The 27,642-nt window shown below is 40.0% G+C and overlaps 1 protein-coding gene across 3 annotated transcripts in view; it reads right to left on the reverse strand.

The window, feature by feature from the left end:
• SPMIP4 (sperm microtubule inner protein 4) overlaps positions 1-27,642 on the reverse strand; it is a 45,065-nt gene that overhangs the window by 15,589 nt on the left and 1,834 nt on the right. For 2 of the 3 annotated variants that reach the window (XM_019030289.4, XM_019030290.4), the window contains exons 3-7: positions 17,367-17,543; positions 10,208-10,279; positions 7,519-7,548; positions 4,032-4,213; positions 586-674 (exon numbers count right to left, since the gene is read on the reverse strand). In XM_019030289.4, the coding sequence (XP_018885834.1) occupies positions 586-674; positions 4,032-4,213; positions 7,519-7,548; positions 10,208-10,279; positions 17,367-17,543 (550 nt within the window). Of the gene's footprint in view, positions 1-585; positions 675-4,031; positions 4,214-7,518; positions 7,549-10,207; positions 10,280-17,366; positions 17,544-17,626; positions 17,721-27,642 lie in introns of all 3 variants that reach the window. The other variant, XM_019030291.2, reaches the window with a different exon arrangement.

Raw genomic sequence — 27,642 nt, forward strand, 5'->3', positions numbered from 1 at the left:
ATAAGTTGTAAGAATAGGGTTGGAGGAACACAGTGTGAGAAATGCAGCCCTCCTCCACCATCTTCCTGGGGGCAATCTTTTTTTTTCTGGTAACTGTGGAATGTTCCATAACTACCAACAGTACATGAAATCAGCTAAGAAAACTGAAAAATGTAAATCATAGTCAAAATCTCAAATTTTACATTCAGATAGAAAATGAAAATAAACTTTTAGATTTTTTTTTTTTTTTTGAAACAGAGTTCACTCTGTTGCTCAGGCTGGAGTGCAGTGGCATGATCTTGGCTCACTGCAAACTTCACCTCCCAGGTTCAAGCGATTCTCGTGTCTCAGCCTCCCGAGTAGCTAGGACTATAGGCATGCACCACCACACCCGGCTAATTTTTGTATTTTCTAGTAGAGACAGGGTTTCACCATGTTGGTCAGGCTGGTCTCAAACTCCTGACCTCAAGCAATCTGCCCACCTTGGCTTCCCTAAGTGCTGGGATTACGGGCATGTGCCACCATGTCAAGCCTAGATTTTTATAAATGTATTGACTAAAAATATTTGTTACTTTCCTTTAAACACACATTTAAAAAGATACTTACATCATAATATACACCTTGACCTGGCCAAGTCAGTGCTTTCTTCTTTGAATCCATGGGAATATCAATCAGTTCATATCTATAAGGATTACCTGAAAATTTCAGGAAAAGCAATAAATAAGAACAGTCTTTTAAGGGATTAATAGGTACAATAAATAGAAATGAGATAATACAAGGTAGAGATGAATGTTGGTGTACATTTTACCTATGTAGTTACAGCTTTAGAGAGATTCAGCTTGCTCTTGAATTCTTTTTATTTTTTATTTTTTTTAAGATAGCATCTTGCTATGTTTCCCAAGCTGGACTTGAACCCTTGGGCTCAAATGATCTTTCCATGTCAGCCTCCTGAGTAGCTGGGACTACAGGGCAGGGCAGGCCACCACACTTGGCTTGTTGCTCTTGAATTCTTGAGCATGTGCAGGAGCAGCATGTGGGCCACACAGAGTGCGAATGAGTCTTTAACCCTAGTGCTCTCAGTAGTAATAGGAGTCACTAGTACTTCACCTTTCTTCTTAATGAGAGAGATCTTAGGTAAATAATAAGTGTTCCTGGATCCTCTTTCTGATCTTTTTTTCCGGCCTCTGGGGACTCAACAAATACATTTCTATATTATCTGTTTTGGCTTTTCTCTGCCTAAATATCAAGTTTTCTGAAACTGAGTTAGTACTTGCTTACCAAAAAGGTATTGAAAGGGAACATCTTAAACAATACAGCTTTTTAGATTTTGTTTTATATCTGATAAGCTTTACCAAACAGCATGGCTTGCTTTGCTCTCGTGATAAGTTTCAAGTTAAAGAATGTTCTGAACACCCATCTTCATATGTAATAAGAACAAGGGCAGGTGTTTATTGAACACTTACCATGTGCCAGTCACTGTACTGTTTTATATACATACATCATCACATGCAAATTTTAACATTACTATAAGAAAGGTACTGTTATTCCAACTTTAGCGAATAAGGAAATTGAAGCAGAGAGAGAATAAGTGATTTGTCCACATCTCAAAGGTAGAATTCAAACTCAGGCAATCTGATTCTAGAGTCTGCACTCTTAACTTCCTAACCTCTTTCCTTCCTTCCTTCTTTCCTTCCTCCCTTCCTCCCTCCCTTCCTTTCTCTCTCTCTTCCTTTTCCTCCCTCCCTCCCTCCCTTCTTTCCTCTCTCCCTCCCTCCCTTCGTTTTCTCTCTTTTTTTTTTTTTTTGAGACTGAGTCTCTCTGTCACCCAGGCTGGAGTGCAGTGGCATGATCTCAGCTCACTGTAACCTCTGCCTCCTGGGTTCAAGAGATTCTCATGCCTCAGCCTCCCAATTAGCCGGGACTACAGGCATGCACCACCAGGCCCGGCTAATTTTTGTAGTTTTACTAGAGACAGAGTTTTGCCATATTGCCCAGGCTGGTCTCGAACTCCTGGCCTCAAGTGATCTGCCCACTTTGGCCTCCCAAAGTGCTAGGATTACAGGCATGAGCCACCACACCTGGCCCATGCTTCTTAGTTCTAATAAAGAAGAATTAAAATAAGTGGGAGAGTAGAAACCTAATGCCGTACTAGTTCCTGGAAAGATTTTTTTATAAGGGTTGTTAGAGTATGCTCATCTTTTAAAAATTCCCTAATAGTGACTGAATGGTTGGAGAGAGGTAGAGGCTTGGAAGAGCAGGAAATTAAGAGGACAACTTGCTTTTTCAGTCCCTTATGTTACTGCATTGAAAAGTGTTTTTATGGGCTGGCCATGGTGGCTCATGCCTGTAATCCCAGCACTTTGTGAGGCTGAGGCGGGCAGATCACTTGACGTCAGGAGTTCGAGACCAGCCTGGCCAACATGGTGAAACCCTGTCTCTACTAAAAATACAAAAACTAGGTGGGTGGGTGGGTGTGGTGGCACATGCCTATAGTCCCTGCTACTTGGAGGCTGAGGCAGGAGAATCACCTGGACCCGGGAAGCAGAGGTTCCAGAAAGTGCCACTGCACTCTAGGCCTGGGGAACAGAGCAAGACTCCGTCCTCCCCCAAAAAAAAGTGTTGTTATGAATTCAACACATATTTCTGTGATTTCTTGCTAACTATGTGTACTTCAGATAATTTCAGAAATTACTGAATTCAGGATTGAGAAAAAGAAATCTACTTTGACAATTTACGTAACAAAGTCATAAAAATTTTACTTGTTTAGGTATCATACTTATCATTTCCTTTAGAACATTTATAGTTCTTTTGCATGGCACCATCTCTCCCCACTTCTGCTATAGAGCTAAGCATGGTGCTCGATACTAACAGCCAGTATACTTGATACAGCTTTCACTGCCTTTTTCCAATGCTGCCTGGTCTGAGAGGCAATGGGAAAGTTCAGCATGGTACACACATACTGCAGTCATTATACGCTAGCAGGGTAAGAGAATAACTGCTAACATTTATCTCTGTTATTTGATAAGTGGGTTCTATTAATAATATTCCCATTTTGCAGACTGGGAAGCAGAACAGAGGAGTTCAGAAACTCTCCCATGGACCGCAGGTGAGTAAGTGGCAGATCCAGAATTCTACTCATGCAGTCTGACTCTAGAATCCATGCTCTTACATATTCCACTATGCTAGCTTTCAAAACGTTACTATCTGCTAATAAGACACTGAGGTTGAGGCTGATCATGGCAATATTCTGTCCTTGCATTTTGGTCCAAATATTCATGTATAGAGGAACTGCAGGATAGGACAATCCTTGAGTCTTTTCTACCTCACCTAAATGCACTCAACAAATATTTGTCTTTGCCTACCATGTATCATTTCTGTCCCTCTCTCAAGTGTTTTCACTCTTTCTCCAGAGATGGCCTCTCTGTTTACACACATGTGTAGGACTCCTCAGCAAAGACCGAGGTGTCTAGTGTGGGAGAGACTCGATGACTAGTGTACGGGATTCCTGATAAAACACATTCACAAAGACTCCAAGGTTTGCAGCTGGGAGAACCTGCTCCAGGGTGTTAACAAGGACTGAACAAACTACTCCCATTGCTTTCTGCATCTTATTTCAATGGGGATCTTTCAATTCTATCACTGCTGCTGCATCCACATCCAGACTCTGTGATTGATGCAAACACTGTCCCTTGTGCTGATCACCTGGGCTAGGATGAAATTTTTAAAAGGTAAACCGTGAGAGCAGGAAAGAAATAAAAATAGAAAATAGAAGTGGAATAAAAACCACCAATTCTACAACGTTTTGGTTTCTGATTGTAACATGAGAGGCTGTGTCGAGGGGAAAGTTTGGGAGCACCTGCAGAGAGTCTGATTTGATGGGTCCATGGTGGCGCTCCAGCTGATTTGTAAAGTCGCAGCTGTGAACAAGTTTCCTGATCTATTGAGTCACACATTTGTGACTTGAGTCCTTTGTGCTCCTTGCTTTAATTTTATTATTGAAGAAATCCCAATAATAAGAATTAATACAGTTCTGATTCCAGATCACATTTTACCTCTTGTCTTCAAAACTGTTGAATCATAAGCCTTCGTTGGCACCGTGGGAGGAAAGGGCTGCTGGGTGCAGGCTTTAATGCCCGTGTAGAGGTCCTCAGGTGACGTGAAGGTGGGGAACATGGCGCCGCGACAGATGTGTGTGTGGTAGGGGTGTTCAATTGGATATGGCAAGCAGATCTCTCTAAGATTTATTGAGGAAACAAAACAAAATGAAAACAACAGAAAGAAGTATGGTTGAAAAAATTAATCACCAAAAATTTATTGGGACCCTTTTTTTAATGGCAGAAACTGTTCTAATGCTGGGGGATAGGACAGTGAGTCAATGTCCCTGTGCTCATGGAATTAGCATTCTCTTGGAATGTATACCACAAAACAGGACATTTTCTTAATTTTGCTAGACAAAACTAAATTTAATTTTAAAATAAATCATACCCAATTCTTTATCAGTGAGTAAGTTTCATAACTGGTATAAAAAATATAAAGCAAAAAATAAATGAGTTTTGTGTTTTTAGAAGGGTATAGTTGCTTTTAATTACTGTGTCTTATTTTAAGAGGCTCCCAGGAATTGTTTTGGGCATTCTGCTTCAGCAAAGTGATCTCTAACCATCTTTGAATGAACTTTCAACCCAGGCCATCTGTTTCTTTAAGCAATCAATCAACAATCAACAATCAACAAAATATAACCCCTGTTTATATACACAGTACTGCTTCAAAATCAAAAAGCCAAAAACAGCTAGCACACTGAAGGAAAAAATAAACATGTTAAAGAGACCATAGGGATATAATTTTCCTATCATTTGGAGAACTGGCAGAGGTTAAAAAAAAACCATGTGGGAGCTGTCTAAACTAGAAGAAAAGCAAAATTAGGAAGTCCATGGGATAGAGAAATGTTATTCATAACAAGAAAATTAAGCAGAAAAAAGCAAGACCAAGTGTTTATGTGTTGAATTCCTCCCCTCCGCCCCCATCCATATATTGAAATCCTAGTCTCCAGGGCCACATATTGTAAACTTGTATGGAAATAGGGTCATTACAGATATACTTAGTTAAGACCGAGTTATTCCACACTGGAGCAGGGTGGGCCCCTAACCCAAGATGCCTGGTATCCTTTTAGGAAAGGGAAAGTTGGACACAGACAAACACCTGAGGAGAATGCCATGTGAAGATAAGGCAGAGATCGGGATGATGCATCTACAAGCCAAGGAGTGCCAAAGATCACCAGCAAAGCCCAGAAGCCTGGGGAGAGGCATGGGACAGAGTCTCTATCACAGTCCTCAGAAGGAACCAACCCTGCTGAGGTCTTCATCTCAGACTTCCGGCCTCCCACCTTGGAACTTGCCAGGCTACAAGCAGAAAGGTGAATCCAAGAAATATGACCTAACAAAAAGGACTTTACTTTTCAAACTGTTTATGAAGAGAATTTGAAAAGCTCAAGACAAGGGTTCTTCACTTTGTCGTTTTTTAAAAAATAGAAAGACCAAAAAAACCTAGAAGTTAATTTTAATAGCCTTTTGAATAGGTCTTTAGCTGAAACACAATTTTTTAAATGGCAGCTTAATAATTTCTGTTAAGCTTGATAGAGGACTCCTGTGGCACGGAGGATACTGGCTGCTCAGATCTCGGCTTCTAACACCTGTCCCCAGTCAAAGGAGTCAGGGTTTCTGGGAGTTATTATTACTATTATTATTATTTTTGAGACAGAGTCTTGCTCTGTCACCCAGGCTGCAGTGCAATGGCAGGATCTCAGCTCACTGCAACCTCCGCCTCCCAGGTTCAAGCGATTCTCCTGCCTCAGCCTCCCAAGTAGCTGGGATTACAGGTGCTCGCCACCACACCCAACTAATTTTTTGTATCTTTAGTAGAGATGGGGTTTCACCATGTTGGCCAGGCTGGTCTTGAACTCCTGACCTTGTGATCCACCTGCCTTGGCCTCCCAAAGTGCTGGGATTACAGGCATGAGCCACTGCGCCCGGCCACTCTGGAAGCTATTATATAAGATGAGCCTGGATTATTGCAGAGTGACAGAAAGAAAGGAAATGCTAAAAGGAAAAAAAAAGAAAGCCAAAACCCCACGATGATGGGGAAATGTCAAAAGAATATAGGAGCGAACTCAAAGAGCTCCTCATTGCCAATCTTAGTAACAAAAGAAAGTGGTATTGGATTGCTACCTAAGTACTAAAGCACAAAATAAATTTCCATGAGTCTATACTGAGAGAAATAAGTGATTGAATAAATAAACAAATGGAGTGGAATCGATACATCTCCCATGTAGAATGCCAAATAATTTATGCAGGTACTCTGCTTTCAAGAAGGTGGAGTATAAATCCAGATGCCTTAAGTGTGGGCTGCACACAGACACACAGAGAACTTCTTCTAGAGTGCAGTGTGGAAAGGAGGAAAGAAAGAGTGTGTGTGCAGCGGGGAAACCTGCTGAGGACACCTCTGCCGGGCGGTCAGGGTTAACATCACCAGGGATAGATCATGCCAACGGCATGTACCCTTGCTACGATGCGATGAAAACAGAACTTTATCTCTGTGGTCTTCCTTCCGCAAATACATCATCCCAGTCTAACCATAAGAAAAATGTCAGTCAAAGCCCAATTTGGGGGCATTCTACAAAATATCTAACCAATAATCCTAAAAACTGTCAAGGTCGTTAAAACAAGGGAAGTCTGAGAAACTGTCACAGCCAAGAGGAACCTAAGGAGAGATGGTGACTGAATGTAATGCAGTACTCTGGATGGGATCCTGGGACAGAAGAAGGACATGAAGGAAAAACTGAGGAAATCTGGATAAAGCATGGATTTTGGGTCATAGTGATGCATCAGCAATGGTTCATTAATTGTGACAAATGTGCCATATTATTGTGAGATGTTAACAATAGGGGAAGCTGCGTGTGATGTATATGGGAACTCTCCACACTATTTTCTAATAATTCTATAAACCTAAAATTATATGAAAATAAAACATTTACTAAAAAAGATTTTCAGGGGATATAATGGGAGAGAAATCAAAGTAATGTTACCCTGGACTTGCACCAGCCTTTCCTTCCAACTGTTAAGACATAGTTTTCAGGCCAGGCACTGTGGCTCACGCATGTGATCCAGTACTTTGGGAGACCGAGGTGGGCGGATCACTTGAGCCCAGGGGTTCAAGACCAGCCTGGGCAACATGGCAAGAACCCATCTCTACAAAAATTACAAAAATTAGCCAGGCATAGTGGTGCACACCTGTAGTCCCAGCTACTTGGGAGGTGAAGGTGGAAGGATCACCTGATCCCAGGGAGGTCAAGGCTGCAGTGAGCTGTGATGGCACTACTGTACTCCAGCCTGGGCGACAAAGTGAGACTCTGTCTCAAAAAAAAAAAAAAAAAAGAAAAGTTTTCATGGGAAGTCTCACTTGTTTTCACACTTCTAAGACATAGGAAATGTCAATTTTTTTTTCTTTGATTATAACAGAGAAGGAAAATATAAGTTATTTACTTACCCTACTGTTGAATTAGGCGGCTTGGGTATCCTAGAATAAAAACAGGAAACAAGTTCTAACTTACATTAAGGGCTTTTAAAGGTTTATATTCCTATTAGAAACTTGATTAATGATATAGGCTGGGCATGGTGGCTCATGCCTGTAATCCCAGCACTTTGGGAGGCCAAGGTGGGCAGATCGCTTGAGCTCAGGAGTTCGAGACCAGCCTGGGCAACATACAAAATAGAAAAATAACAAAAATACCAAAAATACAAAAAAAAATTAACTAGGCATGGTGGTGCATGACTGTAATCCCAGCTACTCAGGATTACCCAGGAGGTGGAGGTTGCTGGGTGACAGAACAAAAGTCTGTCTCAAAAAAAAAAAAAAATAATAATGATATACCCCATTTTCAAACCGTAATGTCATTAAGATAATGTTCTTGATTAACTTTCTGGATTCCTGAATATTGACAAGACAGGTATATGTTGTTTCCTTATCTCAGTTGTCTGTTGATTACTTTTTCCATCCATTTATTCTAACCTCACCACTGTTTCTGCATTTTCCATTTGTGGTGAAGATACAAGGGATGACTACTTCTAATGATAAGAGAGCTCTGGTTCTTTCTGACGTTTACTCTCATAATCAGGCAGTAGCCAGATTGCTCTGAGGAAGCCTGATGTTATACATGTGGTGCAATTTCATGGCCTAAAGTGACCTGAGTGTGGCCCAGCTGGAGAGGATATTTAAGTACCATGTATGCTTTCTACCTTTGCTCTGTGTTGCTGATCTCTCATGATAGTAAATGTTGCCCGGTCAGCAGAGGGAATAGAACAAAACTGACCAAGTTCCTGGAAGCATGCCTTTTCTGAAGCAGTTCATTCCAAGGCTGTGCATTTACTAATTACTCCGAACCTTGCATGCCAAGAAATAATCCTGTAGCCCTGGAAAAAAGTCGACTAAAGACGGGTAATCATCCACCTACATTGGATTTCAACAATTCGTTTCAGCCTATGTAAATAAAATTCTGAAAGATTTCAGGTGTGAAAAATGAACAGAATGTTATCAATTTGATAGTAAAAGTCAGTAAAATTGAATACACTGTTTAATTTTTTAGATGTTCTTCCATGCTAGCAGACACTCCCTAGAAAATGGCATGTAAGCCATATAAATTTATTATCCTGTAATGCATTATAAACACCTGACTCCCATGAACTATAAAGGTTTATATCTTTTTAAATTTCAACTCTAAATCTGTGGGCACGAAACTAAAAAAAGCATGTTCTATCTTCCATCAACATCACTGAGTTGGAAAGATGGTGGGGGCACAAAGGGCAGGGAAGTGATGAATATATGAATCCAGGGAATCTAGAGTTGTTATTAATAGATTGGCAACTATATATAATACATTAAGCTAGCATCTAAAATTATTCTTATGTGACAAATTCCACTACAATATTGATAAGCATATGCCTAAAAGCATATGCCATTTTGATTTGATTCGAAATGAAAAAAAAAATTAAATTTAAAATATAAAATCTTTTTTAAAACTTCAAGATCTGAAAAGATAAAATGAAAGTAACAAATGCTGAGACACCTCTTCCTTGACCTAAATCAGCCCATTAATTTTACTGCCACCCTTCACATCTGCTTTGCAAAAATCACCAAAGGGATAAACCGAGACAACCACAAATTTTGTCTTTTTGGCGCCATCTAGTGGCTAACTTCTATATTAAATTTTTACCTATCAACAACTAGTACTTCTTAATAAAGTGATAGTTTCATTATTACTTCAATGCTGTCGTGTTTAATATTTATTTGTTTGTTTGTTTGAGACGGAGTTTTGCTCTTGTCGCCCAGACTAGAGTGCAATGGCGCGATCTCGGCTCACTGCAACCTCCGCCTCCTGGGTTTAAGTGATTCTCCTGCCTCAGCCTCCCTAGTAGCTGGGATTACAGCCGCCTGCCATCACGCCCAGCTAATTTTTATATTTTTAGTAGAGACAGGGTTTCGCCATGTTGGCCAGGCTGGTCTTGAACTCCTGACCTCAGGTGATGCACCCTCCTCAGCCTCCCAAAGTGTTGGGATTACAGGCATGAGCCACTGTGCCCAGCTGTGTTTTATTTTTATCTAAAAATAAAAATGTATGCTTTTGTAATGTACATGACAAACTATTTAAAAGTGTAACAAAATAATACACTTGAAAAGAATACCTTTCAGCGACGGGTAAATTAACGAGTATGCCTTACGTTAAAAAAAATACTTAGGAAGTGTTATTAAGAGTTATTTGTAGATGATAATAAAAAACTTCTATCCTCGTAAAATTCTGGTTAAAAATTTATTGAGGGCCACTATGGCATTTTCTATTGATATTTTAATAAATGTAGCAGATTCTTACTAGGTTGGGTAAGTAGGTCAAAGGCAGGAAAATGGACCAAGATAACTTTTAGGAATCCCTTTGAACATTACTATTCATCAGCTCCTGTTTTTTTTTTCTTGATTTCTTTAAACACTAAAAACTATTGGTTTGTTATTTATTTGCTTTTGTTTGTTTGGTCTTGGTTTCTGGCATTAATTGTCTCTATTTTAAAAAAGAAATAATTTGTTTCTCTAAAAGTCCCCATTTGGGGCTTTAAAAATGTCTCATATAACTCATTTCCACTTAAAAATGTTATTTGATTTTATATAAGGAAAAAAAACCCAGACTTACAAAGAATCATTTCCATAGACATCACTTTTTTTGTTCTGGGTCAAATAATAAAATTGTTCAATAGGAAGCTTTCTGAAAAGAAAGAAAAGATTAAATTAAACATGTTTTAAAATTAACACAATATAATGGTGAGATAGTAAAAGACAAATAGATTAATAACATATCCACGTATATGTAGAAATTCAATATATGAAAAGGTGTCATTTTATTTATTATTATTTTATAATAAATAGAGACGAGGTCTTGCTATGTTGCCCAGACTTATCTTGAACTCCTGGGCTCAAGAGATCCTCCTGCCTTGGCCTCCCAAAGTGCTGGGATTACAGACATGAGCTACTGTGCCTGGCCAAAGGTGTCATTTTAAACCAGGGGAAAAAAGATGTATTTTTCTTTTTTAAAATGTTAGAACTTTTTATTTATTGATTTTTTTTTTTTTTGGTAGAGACAGTCTTGCTATGTTGCCCAGGCTAGTCTCAAACTCCTGGCCTCAAATGATTCTCCCGCCCCAGCCTCCCAAAGTGCTGGGATTACAGGCATGAGCCACCACGCCCAGCCAGGATGTATTTTTTAATATAGAAAAAATTCAGTATTCATTTGAAAAATAATCCATCTCTATTTACACTATTCAGAAAGATAATTTCAGGTGGATTTAAAAATCTAAAGAATTTGGGGAAAAACCTATACAAAAATTAAAAGAAAACATATAGGAATATGCTTTTTCTTTGGTGGTAGGAAGGACCTTTAAAATAATAATTCTATTTTAAAAGTCAAAAGCCTGAAAGAAAATTTGATCATCAAATTTAATTATAAGGCTGGGAGTGGTGGATCACGCCTATAATCTTAGCACTGTGGGAGGCTGAGGTTGGCGGATCACTTGAGGCCAGGAGTTCAAGACTAGCCTGGCCAACACAGTGAAACCCATCTCTACTAAAAATAGAAAAAATTTGCTGGGTGTGGTGGCCCACACCTGTAATCCCAGCTACTCGGGAGGCTGAGGCATGAGAATTGCTTGAACCTGGGAGGCAGAGGTTGCACTGAGCTGAGATCATGCCACTGCACTCCAGCCTGGGCAACAGAGTGAAACTCTGTCTCAAAAAAAAAAAAAATTAATTAAAAAAATAAAAAATAAAAAAACTAAAAAACCCAAATTAAATTATCAGACAAAACCATAAAAGTTCAAATAAAATAAAAGTTAGAAGAAATACTTGCAAATATTAATAAAGATAACATATAAAGGATTGTTTCCAGAACATAAAGAACCAACAAGAATCTATAAGTAAAATACAAACAATAAAAATGGGCGAAGAATAAACGTAGAAAAGGAAATGTAGAATGGCCATACCTAAAGGATAAGAAAAGTACTCAACCCAACTAGTAAGCAGAGAAATGCATTCTCATAACCGTGATACCCTCTATACTCATTAGATAGGCAAAAACTATACATTTTGATAATATAGATGGCCGGGAGTGTGAGGAAATGAATACTTTTAGACACTACCATGACAATATAAATCATTTGTGCTACATGCACTAAGGTTTAAAAAAATCCCTATACTATGACCCACTTAGGATTTGGCATTTATTTATTTATTTATTTAAAATTTTTTTTGAGATGGAGTCTTGCTCTGTTACCCAGGCTGGAGTGCAATGGCGTGATCTCAGCTCACTGCAACTTCTACCTCCTGGGTTCAAATGATTCTCCCGCCTCAGCCTCCTGAGTAGCTGGGATTACAGGCACCCGCCATCGTGCCCGGCTAATTTCTGTAGAGACAGTTTCACCATGTCGGCCAGGCTGGTCTCCAACTGCTGACCTCAGGTGGTCCGCCCACCTCAGCCTCCCAAAGTGCTGGGATTACAGGCATGAGCCACTGCGCCCAGCTGGATTTGCCTTTTAGAAACCTTTGAGCATTATCTCAAGAAGCCTTGTACAAGGATGCTTTTTAAAGTATGGTTAATGTAAAAAGAAACACAGAGAGAAAAGAATACATGACGGCTAATAATCTATGATGCATGCGTATTGTAGAATACTGTGAGGAATTAAAAACAATGTACCCATTGAAAATATACAGTGCCATTTCCTGGATGTGTGGAATCACTTGATACACAGTATTAGGCAATTTTGGTTTTTTTTCTCTCTACAATCTAGAAATAGCCACATGTCTGTAAATGTAGACAAACATAGATCTACATCATTCTTTTTAACTTGCTTTTTCCAGCCTCCGAATGGCCCTGGAGTGTGAGGGTTATTTGTACCCCACAAGAATGCTCACCTAGAGAAACACGCCATTGAGTATGTTCTCAATAATTAGGTAGATAAAACGACCAGCTCTGTGTGTGTCAGGTTTTCTCCAGTCACCCTGGTGCTTGCTCAGTGGCTTCATAACGAAGTGATCATGGCGGCAGCACAGAAATTATCACATATGGACTCAGTGACATGAACTTCCCTCACTAAGACTCACCTGGCTATTGGCAAATTTGAGTTTGCCATCAGAAGTGACCAATCGTAAGCACTTGATAGGGTGACCTATCCCTGGATGTACTAGTCAGCCATCTGGTGGTAGGATAATTACATTGAACCCCTTCCATCATCAAAGAGATAACTTATCCTCATAAGATTAGACAGTTCTTCAAAATAGGGATTTCCCTTCCCTTCTCACCATGCCTCTGCAAGTAACATCATCAGTAAACTTACTAAATGTCTCATTCGTTGCCATGCCGTCTTAAACAATATTATTTTTGACTAAGGAACTCAATGTACCGCAAAAGACATTGGGCAACAGTTGGTTGAATTCAAATGATTCACCATATTGATAGAATGTTAGGTTTTGCCATACTTACAGAACATTAGGATGGCTTACTGAATATTCAATTATGGCTGAGTGTTGTCCTAAAGAGTGTGGGACACGCTCTGAACCAGTGACCAATAATTAGATTCCCCCTTAGCCAGAATGCATGGTCTGAAAACCAAAGAGTGGAAGTGGGAGTGGTGCGTCTTACTGTTATACTTATGGTTACACTTGAGAAAATTTGACTCCCTCCCCAGCTACCTTGAGCTTTGGTGGTTTAGAGGTCAAGGGAGAAATGCTTCCATCAGGGGATACAACAATGGTTCCAATTGCATTGGAAGCTGAATTGATGATGATGTGGTAATTTTAGGCAGGATGACTGATCCTGAATATCAAGGGCCAGAGGATATTACACAATGATGGGGGAAAGGAGTATTTCTGGAACCTGGGGAACCTTTTGAACACCTAGTATTGTCTTCAGTAGCATGGAGTTAATGAAACACTATAGCAGCCTTACACAGGCAGAACCACTAAGAGCTAAGATCTCTTAGAACACACTTTTGGGTTGTTCTATCAAGTAACGTACTCCTACCAGCTCAGGTATTGGCTGAGGGCAAGGGAACTTGGAATAGGTAGTGAAGGAAGGAAATTATTATTATTTATAAAAGCATTTTTAATTTCAATAGTTTTTGGGGAACAGGTGGTGTTTGGTTACATGAATAAATTCTTTACTGGTGATTTCTGAGATTTTGGTGTAACCATCACCCAAGCAGTGTACACTGTACCTAATGTGTAGTCTTTTATCCCTCACCCCTTTCCCAACCTTCCCCCTGAGTCCCCAAAGTCCACTGTATCATTCTTATGCTTTTGTATCCTCATAGCTTAGCTCCAACTTCTAGGTGAGAACATACAATGTCTGATTTTCCATTCCTGAGTTACTTCACTTAGAATAATGGTCTCCAGCTCCCTCCAGGTTGCTGTGAATGCCATTATTTCATTTCTTTTTATGGTGAGTAGTATTCCATGGTATATCTATGCCACATTTTCTCCATCTACTCGGTTAATGGGCACTTGGGCTGGTTCCGTATTTTTGCAATTGCGAATTGTGCTGCTATAAACATGTGTGTACAAGTGTCTTTTTCATATAATGACTTCTTTTCTGGAGGAAGGAAATTATAACACCAATGATAGCCTCATGACCAGGTGTGGGAATGAGGACTACAGTCGCTTCTCCTATTTTCTGCCTTGATGTGTCTTATATAATTGTATGTATTTTCTTTTTTCCTCTTCATTTTCCTTATTATTTCATATAGGATACATTGGTGATGGTTAACTTTATTAGAGAGCATAGGTATAGAATATTGGGACAAGATTACAACTGAACTAGACAGGAGTGGGCACTTGGAATTGGATATAGCAAAGTTGGAAACCACTTTTCTTTGGCCTCTGCTTTTGGGGAGGTGAGTATATTTTCATTTGTATGAAAACTGTTGCTTTTTTGTTTTTTTTAGACGGAGTCTCACTCTGTCGCCCAGGCTGGGGTGCAGTGGCACAATCTTGGCTCACTATAACCTCTGCCTCCTGGGTTTAAGTGATTCTCCTGCCTCAGCCTCCTGACCTCATGATCCGCCTACCTTGGCCTCCCAAGGTGTTGGGATTACAGGCGTGAGCCGTCGCGCCTGGCCGCATTTTCTTACATTGAAGCAACGGTCCTCCAACTTTGCTGCATGTTGGAATTATCTGAGGTTATCTTGTTAAAATGCAGATTCTGTTTCAGTAAATCTGGGGTGGAGGCTGAGATGTGGCATTCGCCATTTCCTAGGTGATGCCGATGTACCGTGTATTGAATAGAAAAGCATGCTATTGTTGCTGCTGTTGTTTAGAGTGACAGTCCACTGGCACTCAAGACTGTCATCTTTACAATACCCTCTCTACATTTTGCTAGTTTCCCACATTTGGAACACCCCGCTTCCCAGCCTTCCTAGCAGCCAGGGTGCAAATGTGCCCTAAGTTCTGCCAATCATCCATATCTATACTAGATTTTGAGTTGACTGTGAGTAGCCTGAGAACATGAGCTTCATGAGGGGCATCCAAACCACCAATAAGGTTGCAGGAGAGGTGTCCAGTTAAAGAGGCACTTCTTCCCTGATGAGGCCAGTCCTGGGAGTGAGTCTGGCCAATATTCCTGGATGCCGAACAATGAGCCTATTTCTCTAGGCATCCCACAGTTTTGTCTCATAATCTTGCTCTTTTTTCTTTCTTTCCTTCTTTTTTTTCCTTTTTTTGAGACGGAGTTTCACTCTTGTTGCCCAGGCTGGAGAGCAATGGTTAGTTTAAGAAGAACAGGATTGCCGGGCGTGGTGGCTCACGCCTGTAACCCCCGCACTTTGGAAGGCCCAGGTGGGCGGATCATGAGGTCAGGAGATCGAGACCATCCTGGCTAACACGGTGAAACCCCGTCTCTACTAAAAATACAAAAAATTAGCTGGGCGTGGTGGCGGACGCCTGTAGTCCCAGCTACTCGTGAGGCTGAGGCAGGAGAATGGCACGAACCTGGGAGGCAGAGCTTGCAGTGAGCTGAGATCGTGCCACTGCACTCGAGCCTGGGTGACACAGCAAGACTCTGTCTCAAAAATAAAAACAGGATTGGCCAGGCGCGGTGGCTCATGTCTGTAATCCCAACACTTTGGGAGGCCGAGGCAGGTGGATCACCTGAGGTCGGGAGTTCGAGACTTGCCTGATCCACATGAAGAAACCCCATGTTTTAGTCTCTACTAAAAATACAAAATTAGCTGGGCGTGGTGGCACACGCCTGTAATCCCAGCTAGGCTGGGAGGCTGGGGCAGGAGAATTGCTTGAACTCAGGAAGGGGAGGTTGCAGTGAGCTGAGATCATGCCACTGCACTCCAGCCTGGGCAACAAGAGTGAAACTCCACCTCAAAAAAAGAAATTAAGAGATATGCAGGTGTAACTGGCATTCTAAGTGGAACAAGTATTTTCTCTCTCCTTGTCACATTCAGTAAGAGATCATGCACAAATATCATTTTGAAGTAGATCATCCTTAAGAAACAAGTCTTTGGCTTTCTTTTTACACACTGGAATTCTGTATGAATATTTCTAATTCTTATAAAGTATTGTGCATTTTTTAATAATTAAATTTTGGGAGGGCAGTAGCTGTAAATTCCATACAGAGCTATCTCCCCAGTCTCTAGAACAATGCTTCCTATACTTAAATTACTGAGCAGATAAATGAATAAACAGATGCACAAATAAAATGAACAGATGAAAAGAACTTGGGTGTTGGAGTCAATACATCTGGATTCAAATCCCTATTCCACAACTTTATAATTGTCTGACCCAAGGAAAGGTGCTGAATCTCTTGGGTCTGTTTATTCATTGTAAAACAAGGATGGCAGTATCTGCTTCACAAAGACATTACAGTTCCATGAGAGCGTGGGCTTAAACACATCTGTTGAGTGAATGAATGAATGTGAGGTCCTCACTATCTATAATGTATGTTGATGTCTGAATCTTTCTAATTGGCCTGTGACTGTCAGGCCTTTTTATTTGTCTGCTTTTTATGGCTTTCTGAGGCTTTGATAAGGTCATCGGCGGCACATGTCCCTGTTGTTAATGTTTCTCTCTCTTGCTGTGGCTTGTCTTCCTTAATTTATTTCTTTTACCTGCTTTAGAACAAAGAACTAGTTAACTAGAGTGTTCATAAACCAGATAATCAGGATTGTTAGATAAAGCAGGAGGAAGTAGGCTCTGTGCCAAGTGTATGATAGACTGCTCTGAGTAAATCCTTAGGAAATATTTAATATAACATTTGCTATTCAGATTTTTTTCTGCTTTCTGTTGAATTTTAATGTGTTTTGAATAGAGTTGCTGAGTAACTTTAAGATTTATAAACTATTATTGAAAGGTTTTAACACTTGAAAACAATGCCCAGCAGATTCTAGTGACTATCAAAAAGACTGACAAATTACAAATCAAAAGTTCCAAAAACCAAGAGCATCTGTACAGATTAGGCCAGGTCTTTGCTCAAACAAAAATATTTAAAATTTAATTGTTTTCTCTCTTTCTATCTCAGGAACATTCCCATTTAGTTTTAGATAAGATACAATAAGTAAGTAAAGGAATTAAATGAATCAAAATTTCTGATCACAATATTTTAACATCACTAAGGACAGCAAAAACCATTCATTTATTATTATTTCACAATTAGAAATTAATTTTTCATTCTGTGTCTTTTCATAAATAGTAAGAGAAATAAGTTTGAAGACAGATTTAAGCAAACAAAGGACTCACAATAGAAGTAAAGAAAAATGGATAATAAAGACCTTTCTGTGAATGGCAGAAAGTTTATTTACCTTGGCCAGGTTTCTCCACCAAATCCATAATGCTGATGTCCTTTGCCCATGACACGAGGAGGCTCACACTTTGGCCTGTGGTCCTCGGGGAGTGAAATCGGTATTATCCCACCATACTCTCTTTCAGCGCCCCAAGGAAGCCTACATGGTTGAAGTGACTCCCTTAATTCCTGATACCTGTGAAAAAAGAGAGACTTTAAAGAGCCTCAGCAACATAACAGATGCATAAAATTGCATAACAGATTGCATAAAATTCCTACCACTTCATAAGTATTTTCAGATTAAATCTTCAGAACACAGAAGTCTCAGTGTCAGGTAGATTATGATACTGGTTAGTTAGGCATCATGGGACTGCTGAAAGAATAAGGTTAAATTTCTGAGGATTTACAGATTATCCTTTTTTTGGTCATCAGTTATAGTGTGTTTATTTTTTTCATTTTTTTTTTTTTTGAGACAGGTTCTCACTCTGTTGCCCAGGCTGGAGTGCAGTGGCATGATCTTGGCTCACTGCAGCCTCTGCCTCCTGGGTTCAAGCAATTCTCCCACCTCAGCCTCCCGAGTAGCTGGGATTACAGGGGCCATCACACCCGGGTAATTTTTGCATTTTTAGTAGAGACGGGGGTCTCACCATGTTGGCCAGGCTGGTCTCGAACTCCTGACCTCAGGTGATCCACCCGCCTCGGCCTCCCAAAGTGCTTGAGACTACAGGTGTGAGCCACTGCATCTGCCCATGTGTTTATTTTTAAAAACAGGTTTATTGAGATTTAATTCACTTGCCACACAATTCATCGATTTAAAGTGTACAATTCAGGCCAGGTGCAGTGGCTCATGCCTGTAATCCCAGCACTTTGGGAGGCCAAGGCAAGAGGACTGCTTGAGCTCAGGAGTTCAAGACCAGCCTGGGCAACATAGCAAGACCCTGTCTCTATTTTATAAATTTATGATTAATTAAAAAATAAAGTGTAAAATTCAATGGCTTTAAAGTTTATTCACAGATAAGTGCGAGCATCCCCACAGTCAACTTTACAGCATTTTCATCATCTCAAGAATACCCTGTATTGCTAAGCCATCATCCCCTATACTCCCCACCCTCACTCTATCCCTCGGCAATTATTATACTAATCTACTTTCTGTAGATTTGCCTATTCTGGACATTTCCTGTAAGTAGAATAATGTAACACGTGGCCTTTTGTGATGGGCTTCTTTGACTTGGCATAAAGTTTTCAAGGTTCATCCATTTTGTAGTATGTGTCCATACTCCATTCCATTTATTTATTTATTTGTTTTTTTGAGATGGAGTTTCGCTCTTGTTGCCCAGGCTGGAGTGCAATGGCGCGATCTTGGCTCACTGCAGCCTCTACCTCACCTCACGGTTCAAGTGATTCTCCTGTCTCAGCCTCCCAAGTAGCGGGGATTACAGGTGCCCACCACCACGCCTGGCTAATTTTTTGTATTTTTAGTAGAGACATGGTTTCGCCATGTTGGCCAGGTTGGTTTTGAACTCCTGACCTCACGTGATGCCCCCTGCCTCGGCCTCCCAAAGTGTTAGGATTACAGGCGTGAGTCACTGTGCCCAGCCCTTCATTCCTTTTAATGGCTATGTAATATTCTACTGTATAGATATATCACGTTTTGTTTCACCATTCATCAGTTGATGGACATTTGGGTTATTTTCACCTTTTAACTCTTGTGAATAATACTGCTATGAATATTCATGTTCAAGTTTTGGTTTGAATACCTGTTTTTAATTCTTTGGGGAATTAAATTAGAAGTGGGTCATATGGTAATTCTGTTTAATTTGTTGAGGAACTGCCAAACTGTTTTCTACAGTAGCTGCTCCATTTTACATTCCTACCAACATTGTATGAGGATTCCAGTATCTCCACATCTTTGCCAACACTTGTTATTTTCTGTTAAAATTTAAAAAAATTATTGCCATTCTAGTGGATGTGAAGTGGTATCTAATTGTAGTTTTGATTTGCATTTCCCCAATGACTAATGATGTTGAGCATTTTTTTCCATGTACCTATTGGCAATATCTTTATTGGAGAAATATCTATTCAGATCCTTTGCATTTTTTGTTGTTTGTCTTATTTTTGAGTTACAAGAGTTCTTTATATATCCTACATATAAGTCCCTTGTCAGGTATAATAGGCAAATATTTTCTTCTATTCTGTGCAATTTCTTTTTACTCACTTGATAGTGTCCCTTGAAGGAAAAAAGTTTTTTAATTTTGAGGAAGTTCACTTGATCTGTTTTTCCTTTTATTGCTTGTGCTTTTGGAGTCATATCTAAGAACACAGTTACAAATCCAAGGCCATAAAGATTTATCGCTATGTTTTCTTCTAAGTATCTTACAGTTTAGCCCTTACGCTTAGGTCTTTGATTCAGGATGAGTTAATTTTGGATACAATATGAGATAAGGGATCTCATGCATCTATTCTTTTGCATGTGGATATCCAGTTGTTCTAGCTCTATTTGTTGAAAATCCTTCTTCCTCATTAAATGGTCTTGGCTAAAGATTATCTTTGGATTTTCAAAAATGGAGAGTATTGTAAAGGAATATTCCTAATCTTGTAAAGGAGCTACTTACCCATAAGTTTTATCTTGGGCTACTATAACAATGGTTCTCAAAGAGTGGTCCCTAGACTAGTTGCATAAGCATCTCCTAAGAGCTTCTTAGAAATGCAAATGCTCAGGCTCCATCTCAAAACCTAAGAATCAGAATCCCTGGGGATGGGGTGCAGTAATGTTTTAAGAAGCCCTCCGGGTGATTCTTGTGCATGCTAAAGTTTTAGAAGCACTATTCTATTCAATAGTTACCTTGTAAATTAATCATGTCTCCAAGTCCCACCCCTTACAACAGTACTATGCAGGACTGGCGGTTTCCTAAATTGGTTGGTAGGGCTTATCTAATCTTGAAACTGGTAGCTCAGATGATTTTCTCTGCTTTTTCTTAACAAAGGAGTGAAGGGCAGGGATTCTATTGGCTCACTGTTGTAACCTTTACCCCAGTGCCTGGCACACAGGAAGCACCCAAATAATACTATTGAATAAATGAGTAAGGCCAAAGAGATGGATTTGTTTCCTATACTGCTTTCTGTGATAGAGGAATGAAATCTTCTGGTTAGGAACACAGCCTTACAAAAACACCTGCAAATGTATCTGGCAAAAGTTCTGCTTCCTAATTAGGAAGGATTTAATGACTTTCAGTTTCCAGTAATGGCGGCCTAGGTTATTTGGACCAAACTTCCCACTGAAAACAACTAAAAATACTGGGAGGAGAAAAAAAAAATCTTAAAAACAACTAGCTTTTTGACAAGACAGAAAGGGATAAGTGCTACATAGAGGGTAAATAGGAACCCAGTGAAGTAAGCAAGCAGGGAAGCCACTTCTGCCCTTAGGGCAGGGCCGATCCTGGCAAATTTACATTTTTGTTTTAAGGTGAGGGATATGGAAATCAGCCAAGTGAGGAAACTAAAGGAGACCATCTACACAAGAAGCTGGGACCTTAAAATGCTTACCCTCTCATGTTCAAGGTGAGTCAGAAGTTAACCAGTTCCCTTGTGGCCCCAGTTTGCACCTACCCTAAACTTAAGCTTGGATTTAAGTGGTCCTGGATTGGTATTATGGTATATACCTATAAGGCACTTTGCAGGACAAACAGGAATCCTTTCAGTAGGAAGGATTCTTGGGGGAAATCACAAGATGTGTTCTAAAGGATGAGTAGGAGTTATCTAGAGGAAACAGAAGAAATACTGGGGCATGCAAGGGAATAGCAGGTAGAAAGGCCTAGAGTTTAATAGACTGGAAAATTCCTGACAGTGTTGAACTTCAGTCTAGAATCTCTCTTAGGGAAGAATTACTTTTGTTTGGTAAAATATTCTGCTAAGCCACTTGCAGACACAGAGACTCTGAAAGTATGGGTGTTGGTAGGAGCTCAAGCAAGCTCAGACTGATTAAACTGCTCTGCAGTGGGAGAAACTTGTTTGTTTGCTCTTGAAAGAGGGAGAGGAGAGGAAAGGGGAGTAAGGGAAGAGGGAGATGAGAGGAGCCAGCAGGATGGTGAGGCTGCTGAGGACTGCACTGGTTGGGTTGAAAACTGGGAGAAACCCTTGGCGACAGCTGGTTAAAGACCTTTTAAGAATGTGGAAGTTATGGCTAATAAGGTGTTTTGGTTACATGTAGCATGGCATGGAGTGACTCTCCTTCCTGATCCCCAACAGCTCAGTGAAGTTTACCAGGCTCACAAATGCTCTGCATGGACAAGGTCCTTAGAGAAAAATGAGGGATGACTGAGTTTCACATCTGGGTCAGTGTGTTGTTCTAAGTGGAACCAGGAACCCAAAGTCAGAAGTGACCATGAGACTTTCAAGTGCTATCCCTATCCTTGTCCTGGGAACTTGGATAAATTTGGAGGAATTCCACAAGGCATGGAGTAAAGATCTGAGATCTGAGTAGAACTTACCCAGATCTTAGGGGCTGAGAAAACAGAGTTGAATTTTGAACCATATTAGAAGAGTTGATATAGAATTCTAGAACTTGGGGCATGTAGACAAGGGCCATGGTGAGAGGTGGAGCATGAGAGGAAAACAAGGACAGTATCCTGTGGGGCCTTCTAAATCCTCTGGACTATACCCTGAGAACAGTGGGATCCAGTCAGAAACATGGAGGAGAGGAAGGGGGTGGTGGGGTGAAGGGTTGGGGGAGGAGGGCGAGAGAAGGAAGGGGGAAGAAAGTAGGAGAAAAAGGGAGGGAGAGAGAGGGGGAGAGAATGGGAAAGAGAAGGGGAGATAGGTAGGTAGATAGGGAGAGAGAAGGGGAGAGACAGGAAGAGAGAGAGAGGGAAAGAGAAAGAGGTATGGACTGTGGAGCTACTTTTTCTCTTTACCAGTACAGTGCTTGGCTTAACATAACCCCTCCTCCCCCACCTGTAATAATTGTTGAATAGAATGAAGAAGCAACACTCAGGACTATAAGTGGAATGTATTGTCTTGTGAAGTCACTAGATTGAGAGTTGGCAAAGCATGGCCCATGGGCCAAATCCAACTCCCTGCCTGTTTTTGTAAACAAAAGTCTATTGGAATACAGGCATGACCATTCATTTATGGACTATATACATACAGTCTATGGCTGCTTTTGCCCCACAATGGCAGAGTTGAATAGTTGGACAGAGACCGTAAAGCCTACAATATTTACCATCTGGCTCTTTACAGAAAAAGTTTGCTAACTCCGCACTAGCTAGGCAAGGAGAGTCCTGGGCCCACTGATTTGGGGTGCTGCAGAACGGATGCTGGCATTCAGCTCTCAGACCTCTACGTCCTCCCTAGCTGTCTGACAACGATCAACAGACACGATTTGGGGGACACGACAAGTGAAAAATACTTAAATGCATTTGATTAATGACAACCTAAGCTTTAATATCTAAGTCTGTAAAAGTTACATTCAAAACCTAAATGAGTCAATTTCTCAACATCTGACCCCCCGTATATTACATTGTCCCCGGAAGATGAGCCGGTAGAAAATGCTAATCAATCATTTGGGCTGGCATCCACCTAAAGCTGGAAAGTTGCAGGAAATCATTTAAAATAAAAGACAATGCATAAATAAGTCGTATTTCCCTCTTACTTTAAGGTATCATGTCTCCCTCCCCTTAGCCTTAATATTCACAGAATTGTAGAGAAGGAACCAAATTAAAATAAAAATTGACATTTTAGGATGTAATAATTTAGGATTTCATTATAGGCTCCCATTTGTTTCTGGATTCACTTCGTTGCTTTCTGATTCTTAAACATTTTTAAAAAATGATAGTTATCTGCCAACTACAAATGAGGGTTATGTTTTAATAATTTTAATGAAATTTTAAACCTTTCTCTTTCCCTCTCTCCATCTCCCTTTCTCTCTCTCCCTCTTTTCCTCCCCTTCTCTCTCACTGTCTCTCTCACCTCTCTCTCCATGTCTCTCTCACCTCTCTCTCCATGTCTCTCTCCCTCTCTCTCCCTTTCTGCTAGCCCACTAGTTCTCAATGTAAATAAAATACATCTCTATAACAAAGAGAATAATTATCAAATTATTGGTGCTACCATCTCTAGCAATAGAAAATTGTTTACTTGTTTTTGAAAAAGATACATTCCCTATAGATGAACCAATATTTCATTTTAAAGTCACTGTACAAGATTTTGTGCATCAAACCCCAAATTCAGTAATTTAGCCAGTAATTACTAAAAGGCATGATTAAAGAAAAGCTCGAAATAAACATAACCCTCATTTTTAGTTGGCAGATAACTATTATTTAAAAAAATGTTTTAAGAGTCAGAAAACAGCAAAGTGAATCCAGAAACAAAATGGGAACTGATAATGAAATTCTACAATGAAATCCTATTATATAATGAAATCCTAAGCAATTCTCAAGGCACTTCCTTAATGGATATGTTTGTTTGCCCTGTGAGCTAAGAGAACTTGCTAGAAGTTAAGGAGAAGTCAGCTGAATGAAAAAGAGGATAGGAATCTTGATGATTTTGAGTAGCTGTTCCTGCCAGTTAAATTTTCAACAGAAGAAATGAGAAAAAAATACCACCTGTTTATATACTTAGTATTTTTAATGGAGAGCAAGCAAGTTTATATAAAATAGTGGCTAGCATAATTGTCCCAAAAAATCCACTTGAGTAAAGTAATTAAAGTGTAGCAACTAACTTGCTCTTGGTCATCAGGTAAGCCAGATCCATAGTCCTGGTTTTCTTACATTTTCAGTGCTGCTAGCCCAGTAGTTCTCAATGCAAGCTGAAAAACTAAAAAATGCAGATTCCCTTGCCCCCCACCTCAGACCTGGGGAGTCAGAATGTCCATAGATAGAGGCAGCCTGGGAATCTGTTTTTCTAGAAAGCTCCTCAGGTGATTTTGAAGTACCCTGTCTGTAGACCAGTCCTGGGTAACAGGGAAGCTAGGCCGTGTCACCTATTTTTGTATTGTTTTATTTTGTTTTGATTTTTGAGAAAGAGTCTCGCTCTGTTGCCCAGTCTGGAGTGCTGTGGTGTGATCTTGGCATACTACAACCTCTGCCTCTAGGCTCAAGTGATCCTCCCACCTCAGCCTCCCAAGTAGCTGGGACCTAAAGGTGTCAGCCACCACACCTGGCTAATTTTTGTATTCACCTCACCTATTGTGAAAAGAAAAAAAAAGTAGGCTGATGTGAGGAAATCGTTTTGCGTCACTGTTAAAACTGCCAAGTGAGTGCCATGATGGCTGCATCTAGGTTGTAGGTATGGCCTACATGATCTAAGTTGTACCTGGATACATCATGATATTGAAAAAGGGTGTCCCTTTAAGTACATCCGTGTTTACAAAATTAAGCTGCTGAGTGCAAACGTATGCTAGGGCTCACGTTCACCCTTACCATTATGAAGGTAATCCTGAAAAACCAGGGGCTTTCTGTTTTGTATTGTTTTATTTTGCTGTTGAGATACCTTGTGATTCAAATTGGGAGCCACGGACCCTGCACCTGGTCTGAAGAACTGAGCCTCAGCAATGATAGAACAGAGTTACCACCAGTATCCTGTTATCACCGTCCAGAGCCGTTCCATCACTAACACTGAGAGAAAAGACACTCTTTTGTAAGCTGTCTGGCTGCTTTTTAAGAGGGGGTTAAGAGGAGGGGTTCTGAGAACACATGATCATCCTGGTTTTCTTAATCTGGTGATTGTGAAAGGAAAGAATTCACGTGAAATAAAAGGGAAAGCAAGTTGTAGTTATTAGGAGCCAGGAGCATGGTTATACCTAGATAGAGCTTCAAATAATACCTTTTTGTAGTTTATAGTTGGCCATATATTGTGTTGAATTTTATAGTCAGTTAACAAAAAATGTGCTTCTCTTAAATTTCATGCCAGTTAAGGGTTTTGGAGCTGATCACTAACCAACTATAGGACCGTTTAGGTAGAGGGTATCAACATTTCAGTGAAAAGCCTTTGACAGTGCTTTTTGATGGTGCATTCAGATATGGCAGCCCTGAATTCTTGGATTCCTTTAGGCCAAATATAAAACCTCACATTGCTGTTTTTGAGCCAGGGACAACTGCCCATTCCCAGATCACACACAATCCACTAAGGGTTTTATTTGACTCAAGGGAAGCTCTGCCTAATGTGATAACCCTTGGAGTTGAACAGGAATTTAGGGCTGAAAACCACTCTTGTGAATCAGGTCAATGGTAGAGGAGTAGGGGCAGCAAGGACTGACCCAGAAGTGACAAGAGCTCCTTTTCCTCCAATACAAGAATATTTCTTTTCATTAAGTGAAAATAGCAATTGATTTAAAACATGTTGAATATGATCTTTACATTTAAAAAAATTGGAGAGGACACATATTAAGATGTTAACACAGCGGTTATTATCTCTGGATAAAGGAAATATAGAGGGTTTTTTTCCTGTGCTTCATTTTCATAATTTTTCTGTTGGAAAAATAAAGAATTTGTTTTCCTTACAAATTTCTATGATTTCTACATTATGAGGAATGTGTGTTAGTTTTATAATTACGGAAAAATCATTCTTTTTCTTTATTAATATAAAGAGCATGTTTGTAAACTGGAGAAGATCTGTGGAAGTCTGATCGAGATGGTGAAAGGCTAAGTGCAAGAAGAAAAAGGAGCTGACTCTGTGAGAATCAGTGTTTAGTCTGGCAAACAGAACTTTCACATGGGCCAAGAGAATTTTCAGATCTTGAAGGGCTGCTAGCATGGGATGATGAATTACTATTTTGCATAGCTTCAGAGGGAAGAACCAGAATCAGCAGGCAGAAATTACAAGGGAAAAAATTGTTCACATTAGAAAGAAAATGATCTAACAATCAGGAGCATTCAAAAATGGAATGGACTGCCTGGTGTGGAAGTGCTGTCCTTTCTGGAAGTGTTTAAACTGAGGCTGGGTGACTTCCTGTCTGGTTTCCTAGAGAATTCTTAAATGATTGGGAGGCTGAAGCGGATGGATCATGAGGTCAGGAGATCGAGACCATCCTGGCCAACATAGTGAAACCCCATTTCTACCAAAAATACAAAAAAATTAGCTGGGCGAGGTGGTGTGTGCCTGTAGTCCCAGCTACTCAGGAGGCTGAGGCAGGAGAATTGCTTGAACCCGGGAGGCGGAGGTTGCAGTAAGCCGAGATCGTGCCACTGCACTCCAGCCTGGCAACAGAGTGAGACTCCGTCTAATAAAAAAAAAAAACAAAAAAACAAAAAACACAAAACAAGTAGACAACCACTCAGGCTATTTTTTCACTGTCCAGGTGTTTTGAGGTGTTTTTTCCTTTTCCTTTTCTCAAAATGATTCAAGTAAATACAATACAGGAAATGCTGACACTAAGATCTTGGCAAATTACTGGTGTGTATCTGTTATTTCATATGTAAAATGCAGATAACAGTAGTACTTTTAGGGTTGTCATGAGGATTAAAAGAATTACTACATACAAAGCATTTGGTAGAGTGCTGACACACAGTAATCACTAGATAGGTGCAATTATTTTCATTGTAATTTTTTTTTTTAAACTTTTTTTCTAGGTTCAGGGGGACATATGCAGGTTCGTTATACAGGTAAATTGCATGTTGCAGTGGTTTGGTGTATAAATTATTTTGTCACCCAGGTGATAAGCATAGTATCCAAGAGGTAGTTTTCTGATCCTCGTCTTCCTCCCTCTCTCCACCCTCAAGTAGGCCTTGGTGTCTGTGGTTCCCTTCTTTGTCTCCATGTGTACTCAATGTTTAGCTCCCACTTATAAGTCAGAATAGGTGATATTTGGTTTTCTGTTCCCGTGTTAGTTTGCTTTAGAATAATGGCTTCCAGCTCCATCCACGTTGCTGCAAAGGACATGATCTCGTTTTTTTACAGCTGCATAGTATTCCATGGTGTATATGTACCACGTTTTCTTTATCCAGTCAACCACTGATGGTCATTTAGGCTGATTCCATGTCTTTGCTGTTGTGAATAGTGCTGTGATGAACATACTTGTGCATGTGTCTTTATGGTAGAATAACTTATATTCCTTTGATAGAACAACTTATAAGAACAATTTAGAATCCAATAATGGGATTGCTGGGTCAAATGGTAATTCTGTTTTGAGTTCTTTGAGAAATCACCAAACTGCTTTTCATAAATTAAATCATAATGTATAATTAATGTGTTACAGGGAATTTGGTGAAGCAAAAATTTACACAAGTATAAGCAGCAAATTCTGGGAGTATTTTTGGGCAGATGGTAGAAGGGCATGTTAGGGAACCAATACAGTACTATTTATA

This window comes from Gorilla gorilla, chromosome 6 (assembly GCF_029281585.2).
Source record: "Gorilla gorilla gorilla isolate KB3781 chromosome 6, NHGRI_mGorGor1-v2.1_pri, whole genome shotgun sequence".
Taxonomy (NCBI): Eukaryota; Metazoa; Chordata; class Mammalia; order Primates; family Hominidae; genus Gorilla; species Gorilla gorilla.